Source organism: Urocampus carinirostris, chromosome 13 (assembly GCF_059441175.1).
Source record: "Urocampus carinirostris isolate Australia breed hairy pipefish chromosome 13, RoL_Ucar_1.0, whole genome shotgun sequence".
Classification (NCBI taxonomy): Eukaryota; Metazoa; Chordata; class Actinopteri; order Syngnathiformes; family Syngnathidae; genus Urocampus; species Urocampus carinirostris.
Window position 1 is genome coordinate 37,201,644 of NC_142361.1, and position 27,377 is coordinate 37,229,020.

The 27,377-nt window shown below is 39.7% G+C and overlaps 1 protein-coding gene across 1 annotated transcript; it reads left to right on the forward strand.

Annotated features, from left to right (window-relative positions):
- The first annotated feature begins 1,201 nt into the window (after positions 1-1,201).
- Positions 1,202-11,864, forward strand: npas4l (neuronal PAS domain protein 4 like). The gene is made up of 8 exons (XM_088351270.1): positions 1,202-1,855; positions 1,917-2,059; positions 2,122-2,224; positions 3,878-4,115; positions 4,185-4,294; positions 5,558-5,699; positions 8,118-8,932; positions 11,159-11,864. The coding sequence occupies exons 1-8, from the start codon at positions 1,678-1,680 to the stop codon at positions 11,185-11,187; spliced, it is 1,758 nt and encodes a 585-aa protein (XP_088207396.1). The 5' UTR covers positions 1,202-1,677; the 3' UTR covers positions 11,188-11,864.
- The last annotated feature ends 15,513 nt before the right edge of the window (positions 11,865-27,377 follow it).

Below are 27,377 nucleotides of genomic sequence, written 5' to 3' on the forward strand. Positions count from 1 at the left end.
AGTATTTTACCATAGTGCCGATAGTGCAAGAAGAGTAGCTAACCAGATGTGCAAAATGGGCAGTCAGGTTAACAAGTCAGGTACACAGTAACATTAACACTGTACATGAACATGGAAAATAATGAAAACGGGATCCCCAAAATAAAAATAAATAAAAGTGAAATTAATATTTAAAAAAAATACCATACCAATAATAATAATGTAGAAAAGTAAAAATGAATGCCCAAATCAAATGCACAAAATGGCCATAAATAAATTGAAATAATGGCCCAAAATAACAGTGAAAATGGATAGCCGAAGTAAGAATAAATACATAAAATGAATAAATGCTCCAAATAAGACTCATTGAATAAATGTCATCATTAATTATTTAAAGTAAAAGTAATGAAGATAAATGCATAGAATAAAATGAAATGTTCGAAATAAGAATAATTTAATAAATGTAGTAATAAATTGATATAAATGGAAATAATGAAGATATGCGCATACAATAAGTGAAAATAAATTATCCAAATAAAAAAAAAATAAAGTGAAAATTATAAAAAATTCTGAAATAACAACCATAAATAATGAAAATTAAAATAACAAAAATTAAAATTCTCTGTGGTCACATCGGGAATTTACTTATGAATATTAGGAATATTAAGTTTTAAGTATTTTGATAAACAGACAGACTGAGGAGATCATTTCTTCCTCATGCCATGAGGCTCTTTAATTCCACCCGGGGAGTAAAAGCCCACATTATAATAATAATAATAATAATAATTTCCTTGTATTGTCATTCTGTGTAACAATGTACACAGAACGAAATGTCGATTGCATCTGACCCGATGCAGCCGCAGCCAAGAGAGGGCGCCGCCGACCACTTTTTAAGTCTTAGGAATGACTCGGCCGGGGCGCGAACCCGAACCTCCCAGTCTCAAAGCGGGCGCCTTACCATCTAGGCTACTGAGCTGGTAAACCCCAATACGACATTTGCATATTACCCTATTCTTATTACTATGTGTATTTTATGTAGCACTATTTAAATACTCTATAGCAAAATGTTATATTGAGTTTTTTGTACTCTATATCTTTTATTATTTATTTTATTTCTCAACACAAGGATACAGCTAAAAGTGTGAATTTCCCTACGAGGATGAATAAAGTATCTGATATTTTCATTCGATTGGTAGCATCAAGGTCCCGCCGGGCTTTAGAAGCGCCTTGTTGCACATTTATCATATTTTTTATCAATTATTTCATTTTTTTTCGTTAGAAATTAAAACAAAAGACGTGTCTGCATTCTATTTTGACATTTCTTGTCTTCTTCCGTCTATTGTTAAGCAACTCTTGAGCAAGGCACTGATTACAGGATCCAAATTAGTTCGCGTGTCACCTTTTAGAAGTATTTAATCCGCCGTGAAATACTCATTAACGTGTTCCTTGTCCTCTTATTATTTCAGCACTCCTTCATCTCTTTAATGTCAGCCCCCGTGTGGTGTCCTCTCTGAGCCCCGCCTCCTCTGGGGAGGCCACGCCCCCGAGCAGGGGGTCACCGTCGGCTATAAGAAAGCCTCAGGCCAGATAACCATCACAAGTCCAGTGGGAGTCCTCAGCGGACCTTGCCGCATCTCAGTTTCCATAGCAACCGTTTATTTATAAGATGAAAGCCGATTCGCGGTGAGATTCTGGGCCATGGTTCCTCTTAGATCCACCAAAGGCGCTTCTAAAGCCCGGCGGGACCTCATCAATGGCGAGATCAGGAAGATGCGAGCTCTGCTGCCTATCCCAGCGCCCGAGAAGGAACGCCTGTCCTACCTTCACTCCATGGCCGCCGTCTGCACCTACATCAGGAAGTCGTTTCTCCTGCGAGGTGAGTTTGGAGAAGCGCAAACGTGTCTTTGATGATGCTTAGAGGTCGCTTCTTCCTTCAGGGCTTCCCAACGGAGAGGCTCAGCCTTTTTTCTCCTACGAGATCTTCCTCAAAGCCTTGCCGGGTTTCATACTGGTCGCCACCGGAGAAGGGAAGCTGGTGTACGTGTCCGAGAACGTCAAGGACTACCTCGGCGTCTCCATGGTGAGTCGGAGAAGGTCGCGAGACTGCAAGTGAGGAGTATTATTCACGGGTCGACTTCACAGGTGGATGTTCTCCAGGGAGATAGCGTTTATGATATGGTGGAGACGGAGGACGTGGACGTGGTGGCGTCCATCTTAGAAGGACGGGATCAGATGATGTCATCGGGTAAGTGGAACTTCTTTCTGTGCTTTTTTTAATTTAGTCTTTCAATTGAGGGATGGCGCTGATTAATTCGGTGTTGAGTAACATGTAAATGGTCTGCATTTCTATAGCGCTTTTCAAGTCAATGAAGACCTCCCAAAGCGCTTTACAATGTGCTTCACAGTTTACCCATTCACACACACACATACCAATAGGGAGTCAGCCTCCAAATGTTTTGAGGATAATCAAGATGCTAAATGGTCTGCATTTCTATAGCGCTTTTCAAGTCGATGAAGACCTCCGAAAGCGCTTTACAATGTGCTTCACACTTTACCCATTCACACACACACACACACACCAATAGGGAGTCAGCCTCCAAACGTTTTGAGGATAATCAAGATGCTAAATGGTAAATGGCCTGCATTTCTATAGCGCTTTTCAAGTCAATGAAAACCTCCCAAAGCGCTTTACAATGTGCTTCACACATTACCCATTCACACGCACACATACCAATAGGGAGTCAGCCTCCAAATGTTTTAAGGATAATCAAGATGCTAAATGGTCTGCATTTCTATAGCACTTTTCAAGTCAATGAAGACCTCCCAAAGCGCTTTACAATGTGCTTCACACTTCACCCATTCACACACCCACACCAATAGGGAGTCAGCCTCCAAACGTTTTGAGGATAATCAAGATGCTAAATGGTAAATGGTCTGCATTTCTTTAGTGCTTTTCAAGTCAACGAAGACCTCCCAAAGCGCTTTACAATGTGCTTCACACTTTACCCATTCACACACACACTCACACACCAATAGAAAGTCAGCCATGCAAGGCGCCTACCTGCTAATTGGGGGCATTAGGGATTCGGTGTCTTGCCCAAGGACACTTCGACACTTAACACGGAGGAGCCGGGAATCGAACCTGCGTCCTCTTGTTCCCAAGACGAGCGCTCTACCTGAGAATGAAATATCAAAGAGTGGTTGATTTTTTAAAAATGGTCCTACCTAAAAAAAAGAACAATATTAACATTATTTCTGACTTGCCTTGTTGGCTCCATGAGATGTTGCTGTCATGTTGTCAAATAATGTAAGAATTTCCGGAATTCAGATTTAGTTTTATAAAAAAGAAAGTAGGAGAAAACTTGATCACAATTTCATGAGCTGTTGCATTCATGTTGTCATAGATTTGTCTGTAAAAAAAATGTTGGTACAAAAGTAAACAAATAACTCCCATTAGCATTATTTCATGATGTGTTGCATTCAATTGTCAAATACTGCAGGATTTGTGGGCATTTAAGTCAAACAAATTAAACTAACATTTATATAATTGCATTGGGTGTTGCATTTACTTTGTCAAATACTGTAGGAATTTCAGTGAAAAAAATAAAATAAAACATTAACATTTTATGAGGTGTTGCATTTTGTTAAATAGTGTAGGAATTTCCTGTACTTACATAAACAATCTTACATTTCATTTGGTTTGGATTGATATTGCCAAATACTGAATAGTATTTTAGGTATTTCATTGAAAATGTTAAATAATATTGTTATTTACGATTTCTAAAGACAAAAAAGGAAACAAAATATTGTGATAAATAAAAAATAATAAAAGATTTTAAAAAAATGCTATGTATTGTGATGATAAAAAAATAAATAAAACATTTAAATTTTTTTGCAGAGAAGAGTTTCGTGTGCAGCATGCAGACATCTAAAACCATCAAGCATCAGTTTGGGGACTGCTCTATGCTGGTCCGAGGCGGCTTTCGCTCTTTCCGGGGGCCGACCGGGGGCCCCTCCCTCTTTGTGGCCTTGTGCACCCCCACCGTGGACCGCCCGGGGGCCGAGGAAGCGCACCTGGGGCCTGCTTTCCGCAGCGTCCACAACCCGGACATGAGTTTTACTTGGATTTCTGAAAGGTAACGTCGGGAGTCGGGGGAGGAATGGTAATTTCCGAGTGACGGATATTTATGATTGTGTATACCTAGCGTTTTCTATGCGCTGGGGTACTCGGCAGAAGAAATACCGGGGCGCTCCTGGTACAGCCTCCTCCACCCGGAAGATCTCGACTCGAGTGCTGAGCAACACAGACGATTGTGTAAGTAATTTGTTAGTACATTGTTATTACACAATGTGAACCGGCCCTATTCTATCTATCTATCTATCTACCCTGGTCATATCCCTCAAGAGGGGTGACCGACAGCAAGAGAAACACATACAATAACAATAATGATAATAAGAGACAGCAAGGCAAAGAAAGGGGGGCAGGGGACCGAAAGGTCTCGCAAACCTTAGTTATAGGGTCACTAAATGTGAGAGGATGTGGAAGTAAAGCGACTGAGTGGAAGAAAGAGGAGACCGGTCCTATTCAATACTGCCAAATTGTGTGATATACTTGAATCCAATATTGCTCAAAAATAATGTACTAAATTTGCTGCAATCGCCTTTGTAAATAAAAAGCCTTATTAAATGTTACAATTATTTTAAAAATGATTACAGAAATGTATACACACAAACACATAAATATTAGGATAGAGAGTACCTCTAAATAACTAAGAGTAAATACATAAAAGAGAAGAAAATAATTTACATTTTTGTTGCTAGATTTTGGGCAGCTGAAATTAAAACCTCGAGTTTAAAATTGTCTAGTTGACCGCGCGTAATGGCTGGATACTTTATTCATCCCCTTAGAGAAATTCACACTTCCAGCAGTATCCTTGTGTTGAATAATAAAATAAAAGAAATAGAATACAAAAATACCCAATATAACGTGTTGCTATAGAGTATCCAAATAGTACTGCGGAAAATACACACTGTATTAAAAATAGGGTAATATGCAAATGTGGGGGTGGGGTTGAATGGGGGCTTTTACTCCCCCGGGTGGAGTTAAAGAGCCTCATGACATGAGGAAGAAATGATCTCAGTCTGTCCGTGGAACACGACTGTGACAAATACAGGGTTCCCACAGATCCTTGTTTTAAAAGTCATTGGATTCCAGATAAGGCCTCAATTGGCATTAAACTGTCTTAAATCCGATTTTCAGAATCTTTAAAATGTGAACACATTAATAAGATTTAGATTTGTTTCAACTAAAAGATTGAGTGATTGTTTTTTTTTTAATAATTCATCATTTTACTTCCGTTGCAACATAGCGTGACCACAATAACGAAATTGTCAAAACGGTGATGTGGTTTCAGTCGGACGCATGTCTGAGTCTACCTTTTTCTTATGTTTGTTTCAATTGTGTTACTTTTGTCGACTTGATCTTCAATTTGATTTCAAAAGGTATTGGTTTAACTTGCCTTAAGCTGTAGGAACCCAGACATAAGCAAATATGAAATCCAGGTTCTCTGTTTTTCAGTGGAAGCAGACGATGGCACGCAGGTCCAGATGGTGACGAGACTCGAGCGCAAAGATCGTTCGTGGGCCTGGAGCTACGTCCGTGCTAGCAAGCGGTTTCGGCGCCAGGCTGCCCAAATCTGCTGCGCCAACTTCATCGTCAGGTGTGGAAAGACCATTTTAGGAAAAACGAAATGATATACATTGTACGCAGCTAACCGACTGCTGTTTTCAGTTGAGAAAAATAACAGGTCCTCAGCTGGCCGGCTAGCTAGCGTGAATACCAGACTCTAGAGCAGGGGTGTCAAACTCATTTAAACTCGGGGGCCACATGATAGAACAAACATTCTGTTGGGGGCCGGACTAGTAGATTAAAGAGAAAGAAAAAGAGATATGCAGAAATTAGAGAAAGAGGGATTGAAAAGGAGAGAGGGTGGGACAAAGAAAGAAAAAGAGAGAGAGGGAGAGAGTGTGAGAAACAAAAGATAAAAAGTTGTGAGAGAGGGGGGAAAAGAAAAGGAGAGGAAGAAAGAAGTCTAGAGAGAAATAGAAAGACAGAAGGAGAGAAAAGAGAAAAGAAAGCACGAAGGGTATAAAGAGAGCAAGAGAAAAGGAAAAAAGTAAGTTAGAGCAAAAGAGATTAAAAGACACAGAGGGAAAGAGACAAAGAGCAATAAAGGAAGAGAAAATGAGGGCGACAGAGTGAAAGAGACACAGTGAGAGAGAGAGAGAGAGAGAGAGAGAGAGAGAGAGAGAGAGAGAGAGAGAGAGAGAGAGAGAGAGAGAGAGAGAGAGAGAGAGAGAGAGAGAGAGAGAGAGAGAGAGAGAGAGAGAGAGAGAGAGAGAGAGAGAGAGAGAGAGAGAGAGAGAGAGAGAGAGAAATACAAGTACAGTGTCTTTGTGAGAGGCACCTGGCTTTGGCAACATCAAGTTGACATATTTCAACTTGCAGCTTGTTTTTCTCTTGCACTTCTCTGAGTGTTGTCTCGCGGGCCGGATTCAATCCCTTAGCGGGCCTAATCTGGCCCGCGAGCCGCCTGTTTGACACCTGTGTTCTAGAGCGCACCTGATTATAAACCGCACCTAGTACATTTTTAAAGGAAAAACATTTTGTATATACATAAGCCTCGCCCGACTGTAAGCCGCATGTGCCCACATTGAAACATGAGATAGAAGAAAGACAGTTCATAGAGTTTTAATGATATCTAGTACCTTAACCCCTTAACGATAAACAAATAAGTGTCTGTCACCGGTCATTTAAATATGTCACATATCATTAGAAAGCTTAAAATCTTGGGATTCAAGATACGATGACCATTTCAAAATATCTTCGTCCAAAGAACATCACGATCAGTCTGAAACAAGATACACAAAAACTATAGAGCCAAGGTGACTCACCGTTACGCCCCCTGGCCGTCTTCAACTTTGTTGAATGTCTGCCAAAATGGCTTCGTTATATCTAGGGCAATCCAGACAATCCAACCGTGTCAAAATTTATTTAAAAACACATGAGAATTCCCATAGATAAATAAAAATCCGCCTAAGAGCATGTCTGCCTCATTGGTCTTTGCTTCCTTTAATCCGTTCATTTCACCATGTTATTTCCGTTTCCTTGTAAAATGATTCCCAATATGGTAGCGAGCTGACACCTTTTCTAGGATAAGTTTGTTCATGCTAGATTTTTCATGCACAGAACTCAAAGTTACACGACACATATATATAGATCAAAGAGATCAAAGCCAGGAGAGAAAGCTTACCACGTGTTGTGAGTCATCATTTTATTCATATTTAGCTTCTTTTGTCTGTTATTCGCATATTTGGTATTGGAGTCATCCAAAAGTCATTGAAAGTAATCCAGTTAAAGTAACCCTATCCAACCCTGCTTAGGAGCTATAATGTAGTATAATTATCCATGAGAACATAATTATAAAATAATTTCAAATAAATTCACGTTTCTCATGGCAAAAAGTAGCATCACGAGCATCATTTATCTTGTTTTTTACTGAAAACGAGCATTATTTTCTATGCTAAAATATAGCATTGTCGTCTTTATCCGCGGCTTATGCAACAATTAGCTGCATCGTTGTAATACTAAAATACAGTGGATGCTATTGAGTAGATGCTAAAAGCTACATGTTATTGACTACAGTTAGCATCTTTTCATTAGCAGGTAACGGTTACATGTCAATAGCCACATGGTAACGAGTCATGCGAACAGCTACGTGCTAATGAGTAGATGCTAACCAGTCATGATTACAGCTACATGCTAATGAGTCATGCTAACAGCTACACTTTAATGACTACATGCTGATGGATGGATGCTAACAAGCTAAAATCTACTGCTAACAGCTACATGCTATGAAGTCCAACGGTTACATGCTAACGAGTCATGCTAACAGCTACATGCTAATACTTAGATGCTGACTAGTCATGCTAAGGACTACATGCTAACGAGTAGATGCCAATGAGTGGAAACACGGCATAATTCATTCAAAATAAAATAGCCCAAGAAAATAAATGTATATTTTTTCAACGGATATGAATTTTCCCTGAAAAAAATCCTCTTTTTGCGGTCTTTTTAGTGAAACGGAAGCCAAGTTCCTGCAGAGAAAACTGAGCGCCGTCCCTTTAAGTCCCTCCCCTCCACCGGACCTTAAACCTGCCCCTAGAGGCATCAAGAGGCATGCGCCCCTCCACCCCCAAAACGAGTCGTCCTGCAGGAAATCCAAGTTGGAGTGTTTTGAAGAACTCCCTACCTGTACTAGCTCACCTCTTCCCCTAGGGGGAAGCCTCGCCTTCTTCACCCCACCTTACAGCCCCGCTTCTCAATGGGAGGAGCCTAACCTGGTGGGCCACGCCCAACTTCTGCCTTCCTCCTCTGATCTGTCCTGCCACCTCTCCCCGCCCCCCTCCTTCTTTAATTCTGGGCCCTTACTGGATTTTGGCCCCCCATCACCGGCGTCCCCCCCAGACTTTGACGGCAGATTAGTTCCGGACTCTACAGCCGTGTCCGAGGACGGCTCCATGGACTGCACCCTGCATCAGAATGACTTGTATTTCCTGGATCAGCCACCAGAGGGCAGCCTCCAATCACTGTTCGCTCCTGGGGCTGGTGTGGGCGTGGCCCCTGAGGGATACACCCCTAACGAGGATGCGGAGATTAGCATCCTGGCGCAGCAGATTTCCTCGTTAGCTTGCGCTTTCGATTCGTTGAACGATAGCGCCTTAGAAAGCCTCCTAGAACATCTAAAAGGGGGCGGAGATGAGGAAGCCACGCCCACTCCACCACATTTCCATCCAATGGTATTAGATCCCTTCGCTTTGTCGGCGGGACGCCATCAGCCGAACTCTGAGTTGCATCAACTCGACCAATCACTGCAGAGAAGCCTGCAGCAAGGTAAGTCTGGCTAGCATTAGCGTAGTGACAATTGATGCAAACTCACAGATTTTTGCATAGCATGATTTTTTTAAGCTAGCACAGTTCATGCAGCTCACGCTGACGTGGATGCTAGCATTAGCATTCGCGACAATTAAAACAACCTTATTTTTAATAACATGGTGTATTTTTTTTTCTTACATATGTGAAGCTAACTAAGTGCATGCAGCTAACATAGGTAGAGTTGCTCATGTGCATTAGCGTTAGCATTAGCGCCAATTCACGCAACCTCCTTCGAATGCTGATTTATAATGATACTCTCAAGAATTATTATTTGCTTGTATTATTAAAATATTACAATTACTCATTAGTTCAAAAAATATAAAACTTTAAACAACCATCTAGGTTTTTTTTTGATGCTATTTTAGTCACATATTTAAAATGAGCCTAATCATCCTAATTATAATTTTGGGTGGGAAATTTACCAGGAAGAAAGAGTTTAGAACTACCAAACTGATTTAAAAATGATAATCTCCTTTTTGTACTTGAAAAAAAACGATTAAAAAAATATTTAAAAAAAATATGTGAATTTGATATAAGCAAATCATTTTTATCATATCTAGTATACTTAGCGGAACTTTTACAAGGAAAAATAAGTTTAAAATCTAGTTAAATTAAAAAAAAAAAAACGAACAATAATCTTTCATTTGAATGACACGTTTTTTTCAATGTATAATACTTAAATTTATTTATATTTAAAATAAATAGTCAACATAGTATAATACAGCTGCTTTCATTGTCGGCCCGATGCATTCACAGACGGTCGGAAATTTCTAACTCAGTTTCCCAAATTCTCTTTTTTCTTAATCTTAATGAATTCTTAAAAAGATAAACAAACCCCCAAAAAATTAATGAACTTGCATCGCTTAGCATCTAACGGCTTATATTGACAGCATGATGCATTCAACAACAGTCAGACATTTGTTACTCACCATTTTGCCACAGTTTCCCAGGATTTCTTTTGTGAACGTATCAAAATAAAATATAATACTAAAATACGGTGGATGCTAACGAGTAGATGCTAAAAGCTACATGCTATTGACTACAGTTACCGGCTAATGAGTAGATGCTAACGGTTACATGTTAATAGCCACATGGTAACGAGTCATGCCAACAGCTACGTGCTAATGAGTAGATGCTAACCAGTCATGATTACAGCTACATGCTAATGAGTCATGCTAACGGCTACACTGTAATGACTACATGCTGATGGATGGATGCTAACAAGCTAAAAACTACTACTACAGTTATATGCTGACAAGTCATGCTAACAGCTACATGCTAATGGATAGATGCTGACTATTCATGCTAATGACTACATGCTAACGAGTAGATGCCAATGAGTCATGCTTACAGTTTCATGCTAACGAGTCATGCTTACAGCTACATGCTAATGAGTCATGCTAACGGATACGCTGTAATGACTACATGCTAATGGATGCATGCTAACAAGCTAAAAACTACTGCTAACACCTACATGCTATGAATTTATACTTCTTACTTTAACAGTTACCTGCTAACAAGTCACACGGCTAGATGTTAATGAATAGATGCTGACTTGTCATGCTAACGACTAAACACTAACGAGTGGATGCTAACGAGTCACGCAAACGGCTACATGATACCTAGTTATGCTAGCGGCTACATGCTAAAAATAGATGTTAACGTGTTATGCTAGCAGCTCCATAAATTAATAATGAGTCTACATTGTATAATACAGCTACTTTCATTGTCAGTCAGATGCATTTACAGACGGTCGGAAATTTCCAACTCAAACATTTTGACCAGTTTTCCAAATTCTTTTTTTCTTAATCTTAATGAATTTTAAAAGAATATACTTACGCCGCGTCGCCGAGTTCCTCCATGATAAACTGAGCGCCACATAAGAAGGGGGTGAGGTGGGAGGAGTTAAAGGAGGGGGGGTGAGCAATGCGGTAACCAAGCATTCACAATAAGAGTGTCCACACCGTGTCCTCAGTTGACATAAGCTCGCGCTCAATGGCGTCAAGTCAATAAATGCTTTTATTGTGAAGGTAAGGTCTATTTTTTTAGACCCGCGAAGCTCTGAAAAAAGTAGAAAAGTGGAACCGCGAACTAGCAAGGTTCCACTGTAATTCCACGTTTTCTCGTATTTTATTGTCTTAACTAATGTCCTTTTTTTTTCTTTTCCTGCTTTTATTTTTTCAGGCGGGCTCTTTGAAGAAAACGTGTACTGAGACAAGTCTGTGACTTCCTACCTGCTCTTCGTATGACATATTGTCAAGTTAATCGTATTTGGGCACATTCTTACGACAGGAAGTACCAAAATAAAAGACCTTTTTCCTTCTTTACTGGTACGCTTCTCGGAATTTGAAATACTAATAGTGATTTGTTTGAAGTTCCTGAAAAATATTTGTCGTCTTTATTTGCTTGTAAAAACGTGACTGTTATAAAATAAGAAATATAATTTTTTTTCCCCTAAGTGTCCTTAATCGACGTCACGGTCACCAGGGTGTATTAAAAACATGTTTTTTGTTTTGTTTTTGTTCCATTAAGGCTTTTAGCGCGGAGCCGCCATTATTTTCGTGTTTGTGTGAAATTGGCGGATAAAGTTTCACACCTCTGATTTTTATTTTGATTTGATTTTCACTTTTGTGAGGACAGAAAGTCAAAAGGGGCAGCGATATTTGGATGTGTTGTGCACATTTGGACACTAGGCGGTGCTGGGGGTCATGCCCCTTTGCCCATTTCAGAACATGGTTCTTTTACACGAATTGTTTTTTTTTTTTACTGTAGGTGGTGCTAGAGAGCCTGCCCCTTTGTCCACTCCTAAAAAAAATATTTTATAGATTTTTTTTTACTCTAGGTGGTGCTAGAGACCATGCGCTTTTCAATAAAATGCTCTTTTAATGTTTTTGTGTGTGTTTTACAACAGAAACATTACAAAAAAACACTACTAAAAGAATACTGAACTACTACTACAAAACTGTTACTATAGAAACACTACGGGAATATTCCAGGAACACGACATAAATAAATCAAAATAATTATGAAAATACTTCAAAAATACTTCAAAAATATTGAAGTACTGTACTACAGAAATGCGAAACTAATTCTATTAAGATATTCAACAAATTAGTGATAAAGAAATACTACTATGGGAATACAACAAAAATACCTGAGCAATGCTACTACAGAAATACTACAAAACAGACCACGGAATACTATATGAATACAACTACACAAATACTACAAGATATAATACAAATTGATACTAAAGAAATACTATCTAAATACTACTACGAAAATTCTACTAAGATATACTTCTAAATAATAGTAAAGAAATATGATGGAAATACTACAAAACATACCACGGAATACTATATAAATACTACTACACAAATACTTTTAGGATATAATACAAATTGATACTAAAGAAATAGTTTATAAATATTACTACAGAAATGCTACTAAGATATACGTCAAATTAATATTAAAGAAATACTATGGGAATACTACAAAACATACCACGGAATACTATATAAATACTAATACACAAATACAACTATGATATAATATAAATTGATACTAAAGAAATACTATATAAATACTACTACAGAAATGCTACTAAGATATACGTCAAATTAATATTAAAGAGATACTATGGGAATACTACAAAACATACCACGGAATACTATATAAATACTAATACACAAATACAACTATGATATAATACAAATTGATACTAAAGAAATAGTATATAAATATTACTACAGAAATGCTACTAAGTTATACGTCAAATTAATATTAAAGAAATACTATGGGAATACTACAAAACATACCACGGAATACTATATAAATACTAATACACAAATACAACTATGATATAATATAAATTGATACTAAAGAATTACTATATAAATACTACTACAGAAATGCTACTAAGATATACGTCAAATTAATATTAAAGAAATGTCATAGAAATCCTACAAAGTACTATTACAGAAATACTCCAAAAATACAACCGGAACATACAAAATACTACAACAGGAACAATACAAAAATACAACTAAGATATATTACGCATTAGTACTGCAGGATTGCTACAAAATACTATAATGGAAATACTTTGCGTTACCAAGTCAGAAAATGCTATTTTAAATGTTTTTTCACACTAGATGGTGCTAGAGCTCTTGCCCGAGTAGATGCTAATAGCTACATGCTATTTACTCCAGCTACACGCGAATGAGTAGATGCTAACGGTTACATCTTAATGGCCACGTGCTAACATGTCATGCTAACAGTTACATGCTATTGAGTACATGCTAAAAAGTAGATGCTAGCGACTCATGCCAACGGCTACTTGCTAATGAGTAGATGCCAACCAGTCATGATACAGCTACATGCTAATGAGTCATGATTACAGCTACATGCTAATGCGTCATACCAACAGTTTTATGCTAGTGAGTCATGCTAACGGCTATGCTGTGGTGACTACATGCTAATGGACGCATGCTAACAAGCTAAAAACTACTGCTAACAACTACATGCTATGAAGTCATACCTCAACAGTTAGATGTTGACAAGTCATGCTAACAGATACATGTTAACGAGTAGATGCCAATGATTCATGCTTACAGCTACATGCTAATGAGTCATGCTAACGGCTACGCTGTAGTGACTACATGCGAATGGATGCATGCTAACAAGCTAAAGTCTACTGCTAACAACTACATGCTATAAAGTCATACTTCATACTTCAACAGTTACATGCTAACAAGTCCCGCTAACGGCTACATGCTAATGAATAGATGCTGACTAGTCATGCTAACAACTAAACACTAAAGAGTGGATTCCAACAAGTCATGCTTACGGCTACCTGCTAACTCATAGACGCTGACAAGTCATGCTAACGGCTACATGATAGCTAGTTATGCTAATAGATACATGCTAAAATTAGATATTAACTTGTTATGTTAGCAGCTACATGCCAACGAGTCATGTTTACGACTACTTACTTATGAATAGTAGCTAACGGCTACATGCTAACGGCTTCATGTTAATGCATAAACGCTAACGGCTACATGCTAGTGAATAGATGCTGACTAGTCATGCTAACAACTAAACACTAACGAGTAGATTCTAACAAGTCATGCTTACGGCTACCTGCCAGCTCATAGAAGCTAACAAGTCATGCTAACAGCTACATGATAGCTCGTTATGTTCACGGCTACATGCTAAAAATAGATGTTAACTTGTTATGCTAGCAGCTACATGCTAACGAGTCATGCTAACAGCTACCTACTTACGAATAGTGGCTAATGGCTACATGCTAATGTCTGAACGCTAACAGCTACATGCTAATGAATAGATTCAGATCTACTTTATTGTCATTCTAGTACACGTGTATACAGAACGAAATGTCTAGTCATGCTAACGGCTACACGCTCACGAGTGGATGCTAACGAGTCATGCTTACGGCTACCTGCTAACTCAAAGAAGCTAACAAGTCATGCTAACGGCTACATGATAGCTAGTTATGCTCACGGCTACGTCCTAAAAATAGATGTTAACTTGTTATGCTAGCAGCTACATGCTAACGAGTCATGTTTACGGCTACCTACTTACTAATAGTAGCTATCATTTTTTTTCTGACTTAGCAGTGTCTCGGATGTATTTCCTTTTTAAATTGTATTTGTCTAGCTGACTTTGAGGATATTTTTGGGGGGGACAGTACTTTGTGTTTTATTGTTCTTTGATGTCTTTGATTTAAAAAGCCAATTACTGAGTTCTCATCACTTTTTACATTAAAAAAAAACAATGAAATGAAGTACTTCTTTGCCCCTACTGTTACAAGTACTGTTTACTATGCACCGATACCATCCGTATATAAAGAATACTGTATATTTAAAAAGAATGTTTATTTTTATTCGAAAACACACATGGGCAGATACCAGTATCGATACTTGTACCAGTACATGTTGTGCACAGGTAAACACTAGATGGTGCTAGAGGTCATGCTATGCATTGAATGCTCCATTTAATATGAATAACTTTAAGGTTTAGTTCAGTTACAACACAGAAATTGAAAAGGCTACCTGGAAACAGAAACAAAGTTATATACAGTATACAATTCCGAGATAAAAACCGTGAACGAGATTATCGATTTGTCGGCGTGCTTTCGTATCGGACACGCATCGAAGAATTATACGGAAATTCAACAAAAATATTACTATGTAAATACTAAAAAAATACTATGATGGAAAAAAATCGACAAAAATACTTAATTAATACCACATATATACTATAGAAATACTTCCAAAACATTTCAGACATACGACAGAAGTACTGCGGAAATACTAATATGGAAATAATACCAAAACAATCTACTATGAAAATACTACAAAATACTACAAAACCAAATCCATAGCAATACTATGATAAATAAATACTACTACATAAATACTACAAAAATACTACGACATGAATCCTACAGAAATACTAGCTATAGTCTACAAAATATTACTTTTCAAATATTACAAAGGAACTTCTTAGATACTACAAAATAGCACTACAGAAATACTACTATCAAAATACTACAAAAATACTTTGGGAAAAAATTGTAAATAATACAGAAATACAATGGTAATACTTTAGAAATAATTCAATATACTTCAAAATACTACCTTTAAAATATCACAAAACACTAAGATACTACAAAATAGTACCACGGAAATACTATGGAACTACTACAGAAATACTACTAAGATATACTGCAAAATACTTCCACTGAATTGTTATGAAAATTCTACCTAAAAATACTACAAAAATAGTAGTACAGGAATACTACAAAAATACCACTTAAATACTACAGACGTACCATGGAAGTCTTACAAATTATTATTAGAGATATGAGACAAAAATCCTACAAATACAAAAATACAACCAAGATATACTACAAAATAGTACTACGGAAATACTTATGTTTTGCTTTCACTTTCTGAAAAACCCCAGTGTGTAATATTTGGCAGTTATTGAATGCGAAGGAAAACCAGTGCCAAGAGCACAGCGCAGCAGCAAGATGCCGGACAAACATGGCGGTGACTTAAAAATGGATTCCACTGTATGAAAAAAATTTAGATTTTTATAAAAAAAAAAATATATCGGTGTGACAGTTGATGTATTCAAATCGATGTGTTTTACTGCGACCGAATGAAAGGTTTTTCTACCACTAGGAGGCACTACATATCACACACTGTCCCTTTATTGAAAACAAATCTTGCCGGCTAGCTTTAGCATCGGACCGGTCGGTGCATCGGTTCGATCTCAACTTGTGAAATCGATCGAACGGATTCAAGAGCGCCAAACGTTTCGACTGATGCGGCCGAGGATTCCTTTCACTCGTTTACACGCGGTACCTTTATGATTGAAAATCCAGCTTATTTTCATTTTTACGACCAAGCTCCAGCATTTTCCCTTTTTTTTTTTTGTCGCCTCACCGGTGGCATTAAAGCGACGTGTGTACTTTCTTTATTGCGTTTGTGCAGCGGGCCCCACAGGGGTCCTCAGGGGCCCCCTTCGTTTATTCAGGGGATTTGGAGTTTTTTATTGGGGTTTCGTCAAAGTGGCCTGCTGTTATTTTATTTTATATTTTTAGATGATTGCCTTTTTTGGCCCTCTTCCTGTACCGTCCTGCAAGACGCAAAAAAGGGCTATTCACTTTAAGATTATGAGGAGGGTAATCTCCCTGCAAGACAAGGAAGTGGGCAAGCCTGCAACAAGAGAAAAAGAGGGTGATCAGCTTGTAAGACATAAAATTAACGAATTACCAGAAAGACGAGAACAAGGATAAGCTACCTGAGAGACAGAAAAGGGGGAAAACTAACCAAAAGAGAATAAAAGATCAAGCGTTCTTCAAGACAAAAAAAAGGGCATTTTGCCTGCCAAACAAGAAATTGGGAAAGCTAAAATAGAGAGCAGAAAAGGTGTGTTTTTACCTGTAGGACAAAAGAGCCAAAAAAAACGAGGTAAGTTAGCCACAAGACAAGAAAGTGGGCCTTTTACCTGGAATTCTAGAGACTGGATGAGTTACCACAAGACAAGAATGGGGGCAAGCCAATTGGGAGACAGGAAAAGGGCAAACGGCCCTTAAGACAAGAAATGGGGCAAGAGTGAGAGGAGGCATTTGGCCTGCAAGACAATCAAGCAAGATATCCAGGAGACCAGAAAGTTTTTTTTTTTGGTATTTATCTGCAAGACAAGAAAGTGGGCTAGCTAACTTAGAAACAATAAAGGGGGGCAAGTAACCACAATACATGAATGGGGCAATTTACTTTCAAGACAAAAAAGAGCGCAGCCATCATTTTGCAAGAAAGGGACAAGTGTCCTATAAGACGAGAAAGGGGACATTTTACTAGAAAGACCAAAAAGTGTGCGTGGGGCATTTTATCTGCAAGATATGAGAAGGGGCAAATTCACCACAAGACAAGAAAAGGGGGCATTCTGCCAGCAAGACATGAGGGGGGGGGAATTTTTCACAATTAAAGAAAAGGGGCAAGTAACCATAAAACAAGAAACAGTGATTTTTACCTGCTTGACATGAGAAGGGCAAATTCAGCACAAGACAAGAAAAGGGGCTAGTGACTGTAAAATAAGAAAGGGGGCATTTTACCTGCAAGCCACGAGAGGGACAAATTTTTCACGAGTCAAGAAAAGGGGCAAGTGACCATAAAACAAGAAAGGGGGCATTTGACCTGCAAGACATGAGAAAGGCAAATTCACAACAAGACAAGTAAAGGGGCAAGTGACCATAAAACAAAGGGGGCATTTTACCTGCAAGACATGAGAAGGGGCAAATTTTCCACAAGACAAGAAAAGGGGCAAGTGACCATAAAACAAGAAAGGGGGCATTTTACCTGCAAGACATAAGAAGGGCAACTGTAGCACAAGACAAGAAATGGGGCAAGTGATCATATAACAAGAAAGGGGGCATTTTACCTGCAAGACATGAGAAGGGCAAATTTTGCACAAGACAAGAAAAGGGGCAAGTGACCATAAAACAAGAAACAGGGCGTTTTACAAGAAAGGCAGGACCTTGCACACTCAACCTGCAAGACCAGAAGTAGGACATAATTACAAAGAAAAGAAAGGGAGTTATTTACCTTTACAGCAAAACAGGTGGGAAAGTGATCTACCTGCAAGGCAAGAAAGGGGGTGATTGAACCAACCCATTGCTTCCTTCTCTAGCAACTCATGTTAGCCACTTTGCTGCATGTTTTGGTTTGCTGCTAACTCCTTCTCTAGCCACTCATTTTAGCCGTTCGGCTGCAGGCTATGGCTAGCCACTAGCTGCTATTGTTATTGCTTGGTGCTATTGGCGAACAACAGCTGGTCATTCTAAAAACGTCCCAGAGTCCTGTTATTAAGTCATCCAATGCTTTTTTCCCCTGACTGTTTCCTTCTCTAGCCACTCGGCTGCAAACAATGTCTCGCTGCCTGCCACTATTGTTAGAGTTAGCTGCTCCTGCTTCATCAACGTACTCGCTTCAGTGGTGAATTCTTACACACTGTCACTTTACAGTCGAATTTCTAGAGTTGATCTGAAGCAGCTAACGGTTTCAATTTCCTTTTTTCGTAGAATGAGCCGGGCACCCCCTGCTGTCGCCATCCCATGACCTCCTTTGGTCGCCAAAGCAACCATGGCCGGCGTAACAAACCCCAGCATTGACGCATTTCAAGGTAAGGAAACAGCTGGGGATGGAGTACAACCTTGTTGCTGATACCATAGAACAGATACTCAAACGGAAGATGGTGTTCAGGGTAGGGGGCTTTTTTTGAGGGGAGGGAACACCAATAAAGCTCCGTATTTTCCGATATTTGATTGGTTACTAATCTCTGATGCTACATAATAAACAACGATACTATTTTCTGCAGTTTCTGAATGCAGTAGCACAAGCCGCAAATATCTGCAGACTGGGCAGAGAACAGCCCGTGATTTTATGGGCTGTGTTGACGACACACTGTAAGGTTCTGTTGCAGTAGCGCAAGTCTGGAATGTCTTTTGGACAGGGCATAAAAGCAGCTGATGATTTTCTGGGCTGCGATCATGCATGACCCTCTGTAAGGTTCTGCTGCAATAGCGCAAGTCAGGAATGTCTTCTGGACTTGACAGCGAGCATCCCATGATCGTCTGGGCTGTATTGATGAAACTCTGTAAGGTTCTACTGCAATAGCGCATGTCAGAAATGTACTCTGGACTTGGCAGATAGCATCCCATGATTTTTTGGACTGTGTTTATGACCATTTGAATGTTTTTGCTGTAGTAGCACAAGCTGCAAATACGTGCAGACTGAGCAGAGAAAAGCCCATGATTTTATGGGCTGTGTTGACGATACACTGTAAGGTTCTGTTGCAGTAGCGCAAGTCGGGAATGTCCTTTGGACGGGGCATAAAAATGGCTGATGATTTTCTGGGCTGCGATCATGCATGACCCTCTGTAAAGTTCTGCTACAGTAGTTCATGCTGGCAATCTCCTCCAGAATAGGCAGAAAGCAGCCAATGATTTTTGGGGCTGTGTTGATGACCCTCTGTAAGGTTCTGCGACAGTAGCGCAAGTGTGGAATATCCTTCGGACAGGGCATAAAAACAGGTGATGATTTTCTGGGCTGCGATCATGACCCTCTGTAAGGTTCTGCTGCAATAGCTCAAGTCAGAAATGTACTCTGGACTTGGCAGAGAGCATCCCGTGATTTTCTGGGCTGTGTTGATGACCATCTGAAAGGTTCTGCTGCAGTAGCGCAAGTCGCAAATACCTGAAGAAACGGCAGAGAAGAGCTTGTGATTTTCTGGGCTGTGTTGATGACCCTCTGTAAGTTTCTGTTGCAGTAGCGCGGGCCAACAATGTCCTGCAGACTGGGCAGTGAACTGCTCGTGATTTTCTGGGCTGTGTTGATGACACACTGTAAGGTTCTGCGGCACCAGCTCAAGTCGGTAATGTCCTTTGGACAGGGCAAAAAAGCCAGCCAGAGATTTTCTGGGCTGTGATCATGACCCTCTGTAAGGTTCTGCTATAGTAGTTCACGCTGAATCTCCTCTAGACAAGTCAGAGAGCATCCCATGATCTTCTGGGTTGCGATCATGACCCTCTGTAAGGTTCTGCTGCAATAGCGCAAGTCAGGAATGTCCTCTGGACTTGACAGCGAGCATCCCATGATCATCTGGGCTGTATTGATGACTCTCTGAAAGGTTCTAATGCAATGGCTTAAGTCAGAAATGTACTCTGGATATGGTAGAGAGAATCCCATGATTTTCTGGACTGTGTTGATGACAAACTGTAAGGTTCTGCGGGAATAGCTTAAGTCGGTAATGTCCTTTGGACAGGGCATAAAAACAGCCGATGATTTTGTGGGCTGTGATCATGACCCCCTGTCAGTTTCTGTTGTAGTAGCGCAAGCCGAGAATGCCCTGCAGAGTGGGCAGAGAACCGCTCGTGATTTTCTGGGCTGTGTTGATAACACACTGTAATGTTCTGCTGCAGTAGCACAGGAGGTAGAGCACTCGTCTTGGGATCAAGAGATCCCAGTTCGAATCCCGGCTCCTCCGTGTTACAAGTGTCCTTGGGTAAGACACTGAACCCCTCAATGGCTGCACGGCCACTATTGGTGTGTGAGTGTGTATGAATGGGTAAATGTGAAGCACATTGTAAAGCGCTTTGGGAAGTCTTCATTGACTTAAAAAGCGCTATAGAAATACAGATCATTTCATTTCATAACAGCTCAAGTCAGAAATGTCCTCTGGACTTGGCAGAGAGCAGCCTATGGTTTTTTGGACTGTGTTGATGACTCTGTAAGGTTATGCTGTATGCTACTTTGTTTTTTGGAGTTGCTAGGTTAGCATGTTAGCATCGTAAGTCGTGATGAATCCATTTGTTGACTATGATTTAAAATGTCAGGGCAGGGTTTTTTTTTTCAATCGGGACGGCCGTTCCGTCAAAGCCATCCGACAACCCCAAAACCTCCTGTTAGAGACCCGAAACTCAGATCGTGAGTCGAAGAATCTACTCCCGAGACCGGATGAGCTTTCCCTGGAGGAAGGACGTACGTCTTCTAGCACTCTAATGAGGCCGATATCGAATATCGCCGCGTCGTTTTCGATCCGTTTTCGTCTCGTTATAATGACCAGGAAGAAGTAACTCCGCCGTATTCCGTTCCGGATCCGTCTTCGAAATATTGAAAGGGGGCATTTTACCTGCAAGACATGAGAAGGGCAAAATTTACCACAAGACAAGAAAAGGGGCAAGTGACCATAAAACAAGAAAGGGTGCATTTTACCTCTAAGACACAGGTGTAGAGCAGGCGGCCCGCGGGCCAAGTCAGGCCCGCTAAGGGATTGAATCTGGCCCGTGAGACAACACTCGGAGAAGCGCAAGAGAAAAACGAGCTGCAGGTTGAAATAGGTCAACTTGATGTTGCCAAAGCCAGGTGCCTCGAACAAAGACACTGTACTTGTATTTATTTCTCTCTCTCTCTCTTTCTTTTCCACCCCTTTTCTCCCACTCTCTGTCTCTGTCTTTCGCTCACTGTGTCTCTCTTTTTCTCTTCCTTTGTTGCTTTTTGTCTCTTTCTCTCTCTGTGTCTTTTTAACTTATTTTGCTCTCACTTTCTTTTTTCCTTTTCTCTCTTTTTTCTTTCTCTCTTCCTACCCTTCGGGCTTTCTTTTCTCTTTCTCTCCTTCTGTCTTTCTATTTCTCTTCCCCCTCTCTCACGACTTCTCTTTTCATCTCTTTTGTTTCTCACGCTCTCTCCCTCGCTCTCTCTCTCTCTCTCTTTCTCTCTCTCTCCCTCTCTCTCTTCTCCCACTCTCTGTCTCTGTCATTTTCACTATCCGTGTCTCTCCTTTTCTCTTCCTTTGTTGCTCTTTGTCTCTTTCTCTCTGTGTGTCTTTTTAACTTCTTTTGCTCTAACTTCTTTTTTTCCTTTTTCTCTCTTTATTTTTTTTCTCTTCCTAACCTTCGCGCTTTCCATTCTCTTTTCTCTCCTTCTGTCTTTCTATTTCTCTTCCCCCTCTCTCACGACTTCTCTTTTCATCTCTTTTGTTTCTCACGCTCTCTCCTTTCTCTCTTTCTTTGTCCCGCCCTCTCTCCTTTTCCCTCCCTCTTTCTCTTATTTCTTTATCTCTCTTATTTCTTTCTCTTGAATCTACTAGTCCGCCCCCCGACAGAATGTTTGTTCTATCGTGTGGCCCCTGAGTTAAAATGACTTTGACACCCCTGTTGTAAAGACTTTGAAACACTTTAATTTAGGACTGAGGATTAAAACGATACTCCCGGATAACCCACCCGAAGTAGCAAAGTCTTGCTAGCGACGCGATTAGCATTGATTTCCCGGAAAGTCAACCCAAGGTTCTTTCGTAAGATGGTCACGATATCTAAGGCACTTTAAAAACAATCGGGTTTAAATTCGGATTAAAACGATAACTAAACTAAATAACGAAATCAAGAATTGTAATTAGAATTGTATAATACTCGAGTAAACTGCAGCCACAATAATAAGGCAGGGCTACATTGAGGCCCGCTTTTTTGATTACTGCCGGAAGTAGCGAGGTCCTGTTAGCTACAGCATTAGCATTGATATCCAGGAGATCACTCAAGGTTTTTTTCTTAACTGAGGAGAACATTTCTTCCTCATGCCATGAGGCTCTTTAACTCCACCCGGGGGGAGTAACAGCCCACATTTAACCCCACCCCCACATTTGCATACTACCCTATTCTCATTAAAGTGTGTATTTTCCATAGCACTATTTAAATACTCTATAAAAAAACGTTATATTGGGTATTTTTGTATTCTAGATCTTTTGTTTTATTATTCTATTTTTCAACACAAGGATACTGCTGGAAGCGTGATTTTCCCTATGGGGATGAATAAAGTAGCTATCTAGCTATCTATCTCTATCTATCTCTATCCATCTATCTCTATCTAGCTATCTATAGCTATCTATCTATCTATCTATGTATCTATGTATCCATCTATCTATCTATAGCTATCTATCTCTATCCGTCTATCTATCCATCTATCTCTAGCTATCTAGCTATCTATATAGCTAGATAGCTATCTATTTAGCTAGCTAGCTAGCTATCAATCCAGCCTGCTATCTAGCTAGCAATCTATCTAGCTTTCTAGCTATCTAGCTATCTAGCTTTCTAGCAATCTAGCTATCTATATCTATCTGTAGCTATCTATCTCTATCCATCTCTATCCATCTATCTCTATGTAGCTATCTATAGCTATTCATCTAGCTATCTCTAGCTATCAATCTGTATCTATCTCTAACTATCTAGCTATCTATATAGCTATCTATCCAGCTATCTATCTACCTAGCTATCTAGCTGTCTAGCTGTCTAGCTCTCTATCTACATAGCTATCTAGCTGTCTAGCTCTCTATCTATCTATTTATCTATCTAGCTATCTATCTCTAGCTATCTAGCTATTTATATAGCTAGTTATCTATCTATCTATCTAGACATCTATCTAGACATCTATCTATCTAGACATCTATCTATCTATCTATCTATCTATCTATCTATCTATCTATCTATCTATCTATCTATCTATCTATCTATCTATCTATCTATCTATCTATCTAGCTATCTCTATCTAGCTATCTATAGCTATCTAGCTATTTGTATAGCTAGAGAGCTATCTAGCTCTCTAGCTATATATCTCTATCTATCTCTATCACTATCTATTTCTAGCTGTCTATCTCTAGCTAGCTGGCTATCTAAAGATTGTCATGATGTATATAATGTGCAAGTGAGAGTGCCACTGCCCCCTAGTGTAGTGGAGTAACACTCGCACTTTATTTCAGGACAGTCGAAAAAAAACTTGACAGAGCCTCTCTCCCACCCAGGCCGGCTCGCCCCTCTATTTAAGAACCACTGCGATAAGCCAATCATCACAAATCTTTCCAGCTTCACATTGTCACATGAATAAAAAAAAATCTTATTTAGGCCAAAAAGATGTCATCTTTCTGTCTGCCGGGTAATCACATTACTTTTTCTCCCTAAATTCAATCACTGCCATTTGTTCCGCCCGGCTGCCGGGTTCCGATCATAAAACACACGTGATGATAAATGATCGAGCGAGGAAATGTCAAAATAAAGGCGCAAGGAGAGCGACTCTGGTTCTGTTCGTGTTTTTGGACCCGAGCGGAAGAGGATATCAGCGTTTTGTGTTGCGACGTGTGAAGCGGAAAATTGAACACGAGACTGAAAGTCGCAGCTCGTTTCACCACCGTGATATTCCTCGAAAAAGGATGAAAAAGTCATTTCCGACTTTGTCTTTCTTTCACTGCATGCGAAAACAAATCAATCCGTTTGTGTTTTTTTTCCAGTAATCAGTTTGAAATGACCGTATTTTCTGCACTATAAGGCACACCCCCCAAAAAAATAGTTTTTTTTCTATACATATGGCGCATCAAACTATAACTCAAAGCCACCAAAGCAAGGGCAGCGCGCACGCTTTTAGTCTCTAGGGACACAAAAGTTGAGTCAAGTCAATTCATGTTTATTTCTGAGGCCCTTAATCACCAAGAGTCTCAAAGGGCTGCACAGACCACAGATTTTTGCAAACCACAGACTATTATGACACCATCCCCTGATCTAAAACCTACATGAGGGCAAGGGAAAACTCAAAAACTTTAGCATAAGGAAAGTCAAGTCAAGTCATGTTTATTTGTGACGCCCTTAATCACAAAGAGTCTCAAATGGCTGCACAGACCACAGATTATTGCAAACCACAGACTATTATGACTCCATCCCCTGATCTAAAACCTACATGGGGCGAAGAAAAACTCAAAAACCTCAACATGAGGAAAATAAATAAACCTTGAGAAGGGACAGTCTCAAAGGGCTGCACAGACCACAGATTATTGCAAACCACAGACTATTATGACACCATCCCCTGATCTAAAAACTACATGAGGGCAAGGAAAAACTCAAAACCTCAATACGAGGAAAATGAACAAACCTTGAGAAGGGACAGTCTCAAGGGGCTGCACAGACCACAGATTTTTGCAAACCACAGACTATTATGACACCATCCCCTGATCTAAAACCTACATAAGGGCAAGGAAAAACTCAAAAACCTCATCATGAGGTACATGAAGAAACCTTGAGAAGGGACAGTCTCAAAGGGCTGCACAGACCACAGATTATTGCAAACCACAGACTATTATGACACCATCCCCTGATCTAAAACCTACTTGAAGGCAAGGAAAAACTCAAAAACCTCAACATGAGGAAAATAAAGAAACCTTGAGAAGGGACAGTTTCAAAGGGCTGCACAGACCACAGACTATTATGAGACCATAATACTCCTGGGGCGGCAGTAGCTCAGGAGATAGAGCGCTCGTCTTGGGATCAAGGAATTCCAGTTCGAATCCCGGCTCGTCCGTGTTACATGTCGAAATGTCCTTGGGTAAGACACTGAACCCCTAATACCCCCAATAAGCAGGTTAGCGCCTTACATGGCTGCAAATGCTTATATTCCCTATCCCTTCGTTTTCCCTATTAAATACACCAATGTAATAATATTAATAATAACAGTTATGATATAACAATAGCAACAATAACAACAAAGTTAATCATAGTTCTAGACACACTATTCCCAATCTCTCGTATCACTCATACCCCATTTTCTTCATCTCTGTATTCCGCCAGCAATGTTTTTTTGTATTTAAATTTGTACAAGTGAATGGTTGGACATTGTAATCGTCTTGTAAAGTGTTCCAAAGTTTGACTCCACACACAGAGAGACACATACTTTTCCTGGTGGTTCTCACCTTTGGGATTATGAATTGACTACAGCCCCTTAAATTATAATTTCCCTCTTTCTGAATGAATAATTTATGGATGTTTCTTTGCACTATGTTTTTGTTGACCTTAAATAGCAGTTGTGCAGTGAAAAATTTTAATAAATCACCAATTTCAATCATTTGGACTGCAGGAATAAAATATTAGAATGATCTCGATATCCTACCCTGTGTATGGTTCTAATTGCACGTTTTTGGAGGATAAAAATGATTGCCCCAGACTTCTGCACAATATGTTAAGTTAAAATACCTTAGTATTTTAATGGGAAAAAAAAGATAACATTAATCATATACCGTAAATTCCGGATTATAAGCCGCTACTTTTTTCCCTAACTTTCAACCTTGCGGCTTATTCCGTAATGCGGCCAATTTATGTCATTTTTCTAACGGCGGCTAGCGGCGCTCGGGTGTTGCTACCATTAACTGCCCTGTCAAAGCTATATCATTATTAAAGCTTTGAAAACTCTCTCGGTGTACCGTCTTTATTTGTAAATATGTGTAACCCATGTATAAAATGTATTTGCAACTGTATATTTTTGTAATGTATTTATTTGTATTTATTTTAGAGACTTATTCTGATATGTTTTGCACGGGTGAATTAAAAAGGAGGGGCGGAACAAACGCGGGGTGCCGAGTTGAAGTGGGGACCGCTAAAGGTGAGGGACAGACAAGGAAAGAAGAGGGGGTAAAAAGTTGGTTAAAGAAAATAGGAGTTGCGTTAGTAAATGTGTTCATCTGATATATTTTTCCCACCCTTACCTTTGGAAATATACACTTTTTTCCTTGGATTGCTTTCAACGGACTCTGCAGGTCTGCATGAAATCTTAAGTACCGGTATCATTTTCCGTTCATTTTGCCGGCTGAGATTTTTGGACTGTGGACTTTAATGAAGAACATTTAGTTTCAATCGCGGGACTTGAAGTCGGGTTTGGGTTAATTTTGTGTTTGTGTTACATGTTTAAATGTGGGCGCATGCGGCTTATATACAGGTGCGGCTTGTGTATGTACTGTTGAAGATAAGACCAATTTGTTGAATCGTCTCATACGTGTTCAAAGAAATGCAGGAATCAAAATGACGTAAGAGGGAGTTCTTTTTATTGATACACAATTTCAACAAGAGACTCAGCGAATCAAAGATATGGGTGTGTCTTTATAGTTTTCAACATAGCACGTGTACCCGGTTTGGCCCTGTCCCTTTTCACGCCTGAAGGCGTACATGCCCAGGGTTCCGTCCTTATTTGGAAGTGTTCTTAAGTTCATGCCAGTTTATGTCACCTTGCCCTTTGCCGTTATCTGTTGTCCTCCCTTAAGGAGGATTGTTTATACTAATTCGTCCGCGAGATGGAAACAACATTTCTCCCAACTGTAAGCAAGTCTTTCTACATCAGGGTTGTCAAACTCATTGTATCTCGGGGGCCACACGATAGAACCAACATTCTGTCGGGGGCCGGACGAGTAGATTAAAGAGAAAGAAAAAGAGAGATAAGAAATAAGAGAAAGAGGGAGGGAAAAGGAGAGAGGGCACGACAAAGAAAGAAAAGAGGGAGAGAGCGTGAGAAAC

What these genes read in the sequence shown, in the direction of transcription:
- npas4l (XM_088351270.1), top strand. Translation starts at nt 1,678, where the DNA reads ATGGTTCCTCTTAGATCCACCAAAGGCGCTTCTAAAGCCCGGCGGGAC. An exon ending in TTTACTTGGATTTCTGAAAG is followed by an intron (nt 4,116 to 4,184) that starts GTAACGTCGGGA and finishes GTGTATACCTAG; the next exon opens with CGTTTTCTATGCGCTGGGGT. An exon ending in TGAGCAACACAGACGATTGT is followed by an intron (nt 4,295 to 5,557) that starts GTAAGTAATTTG and finishes TCTGTTTTTCAG; the next exon opens with TGGAAGCAGACGATGGCACG.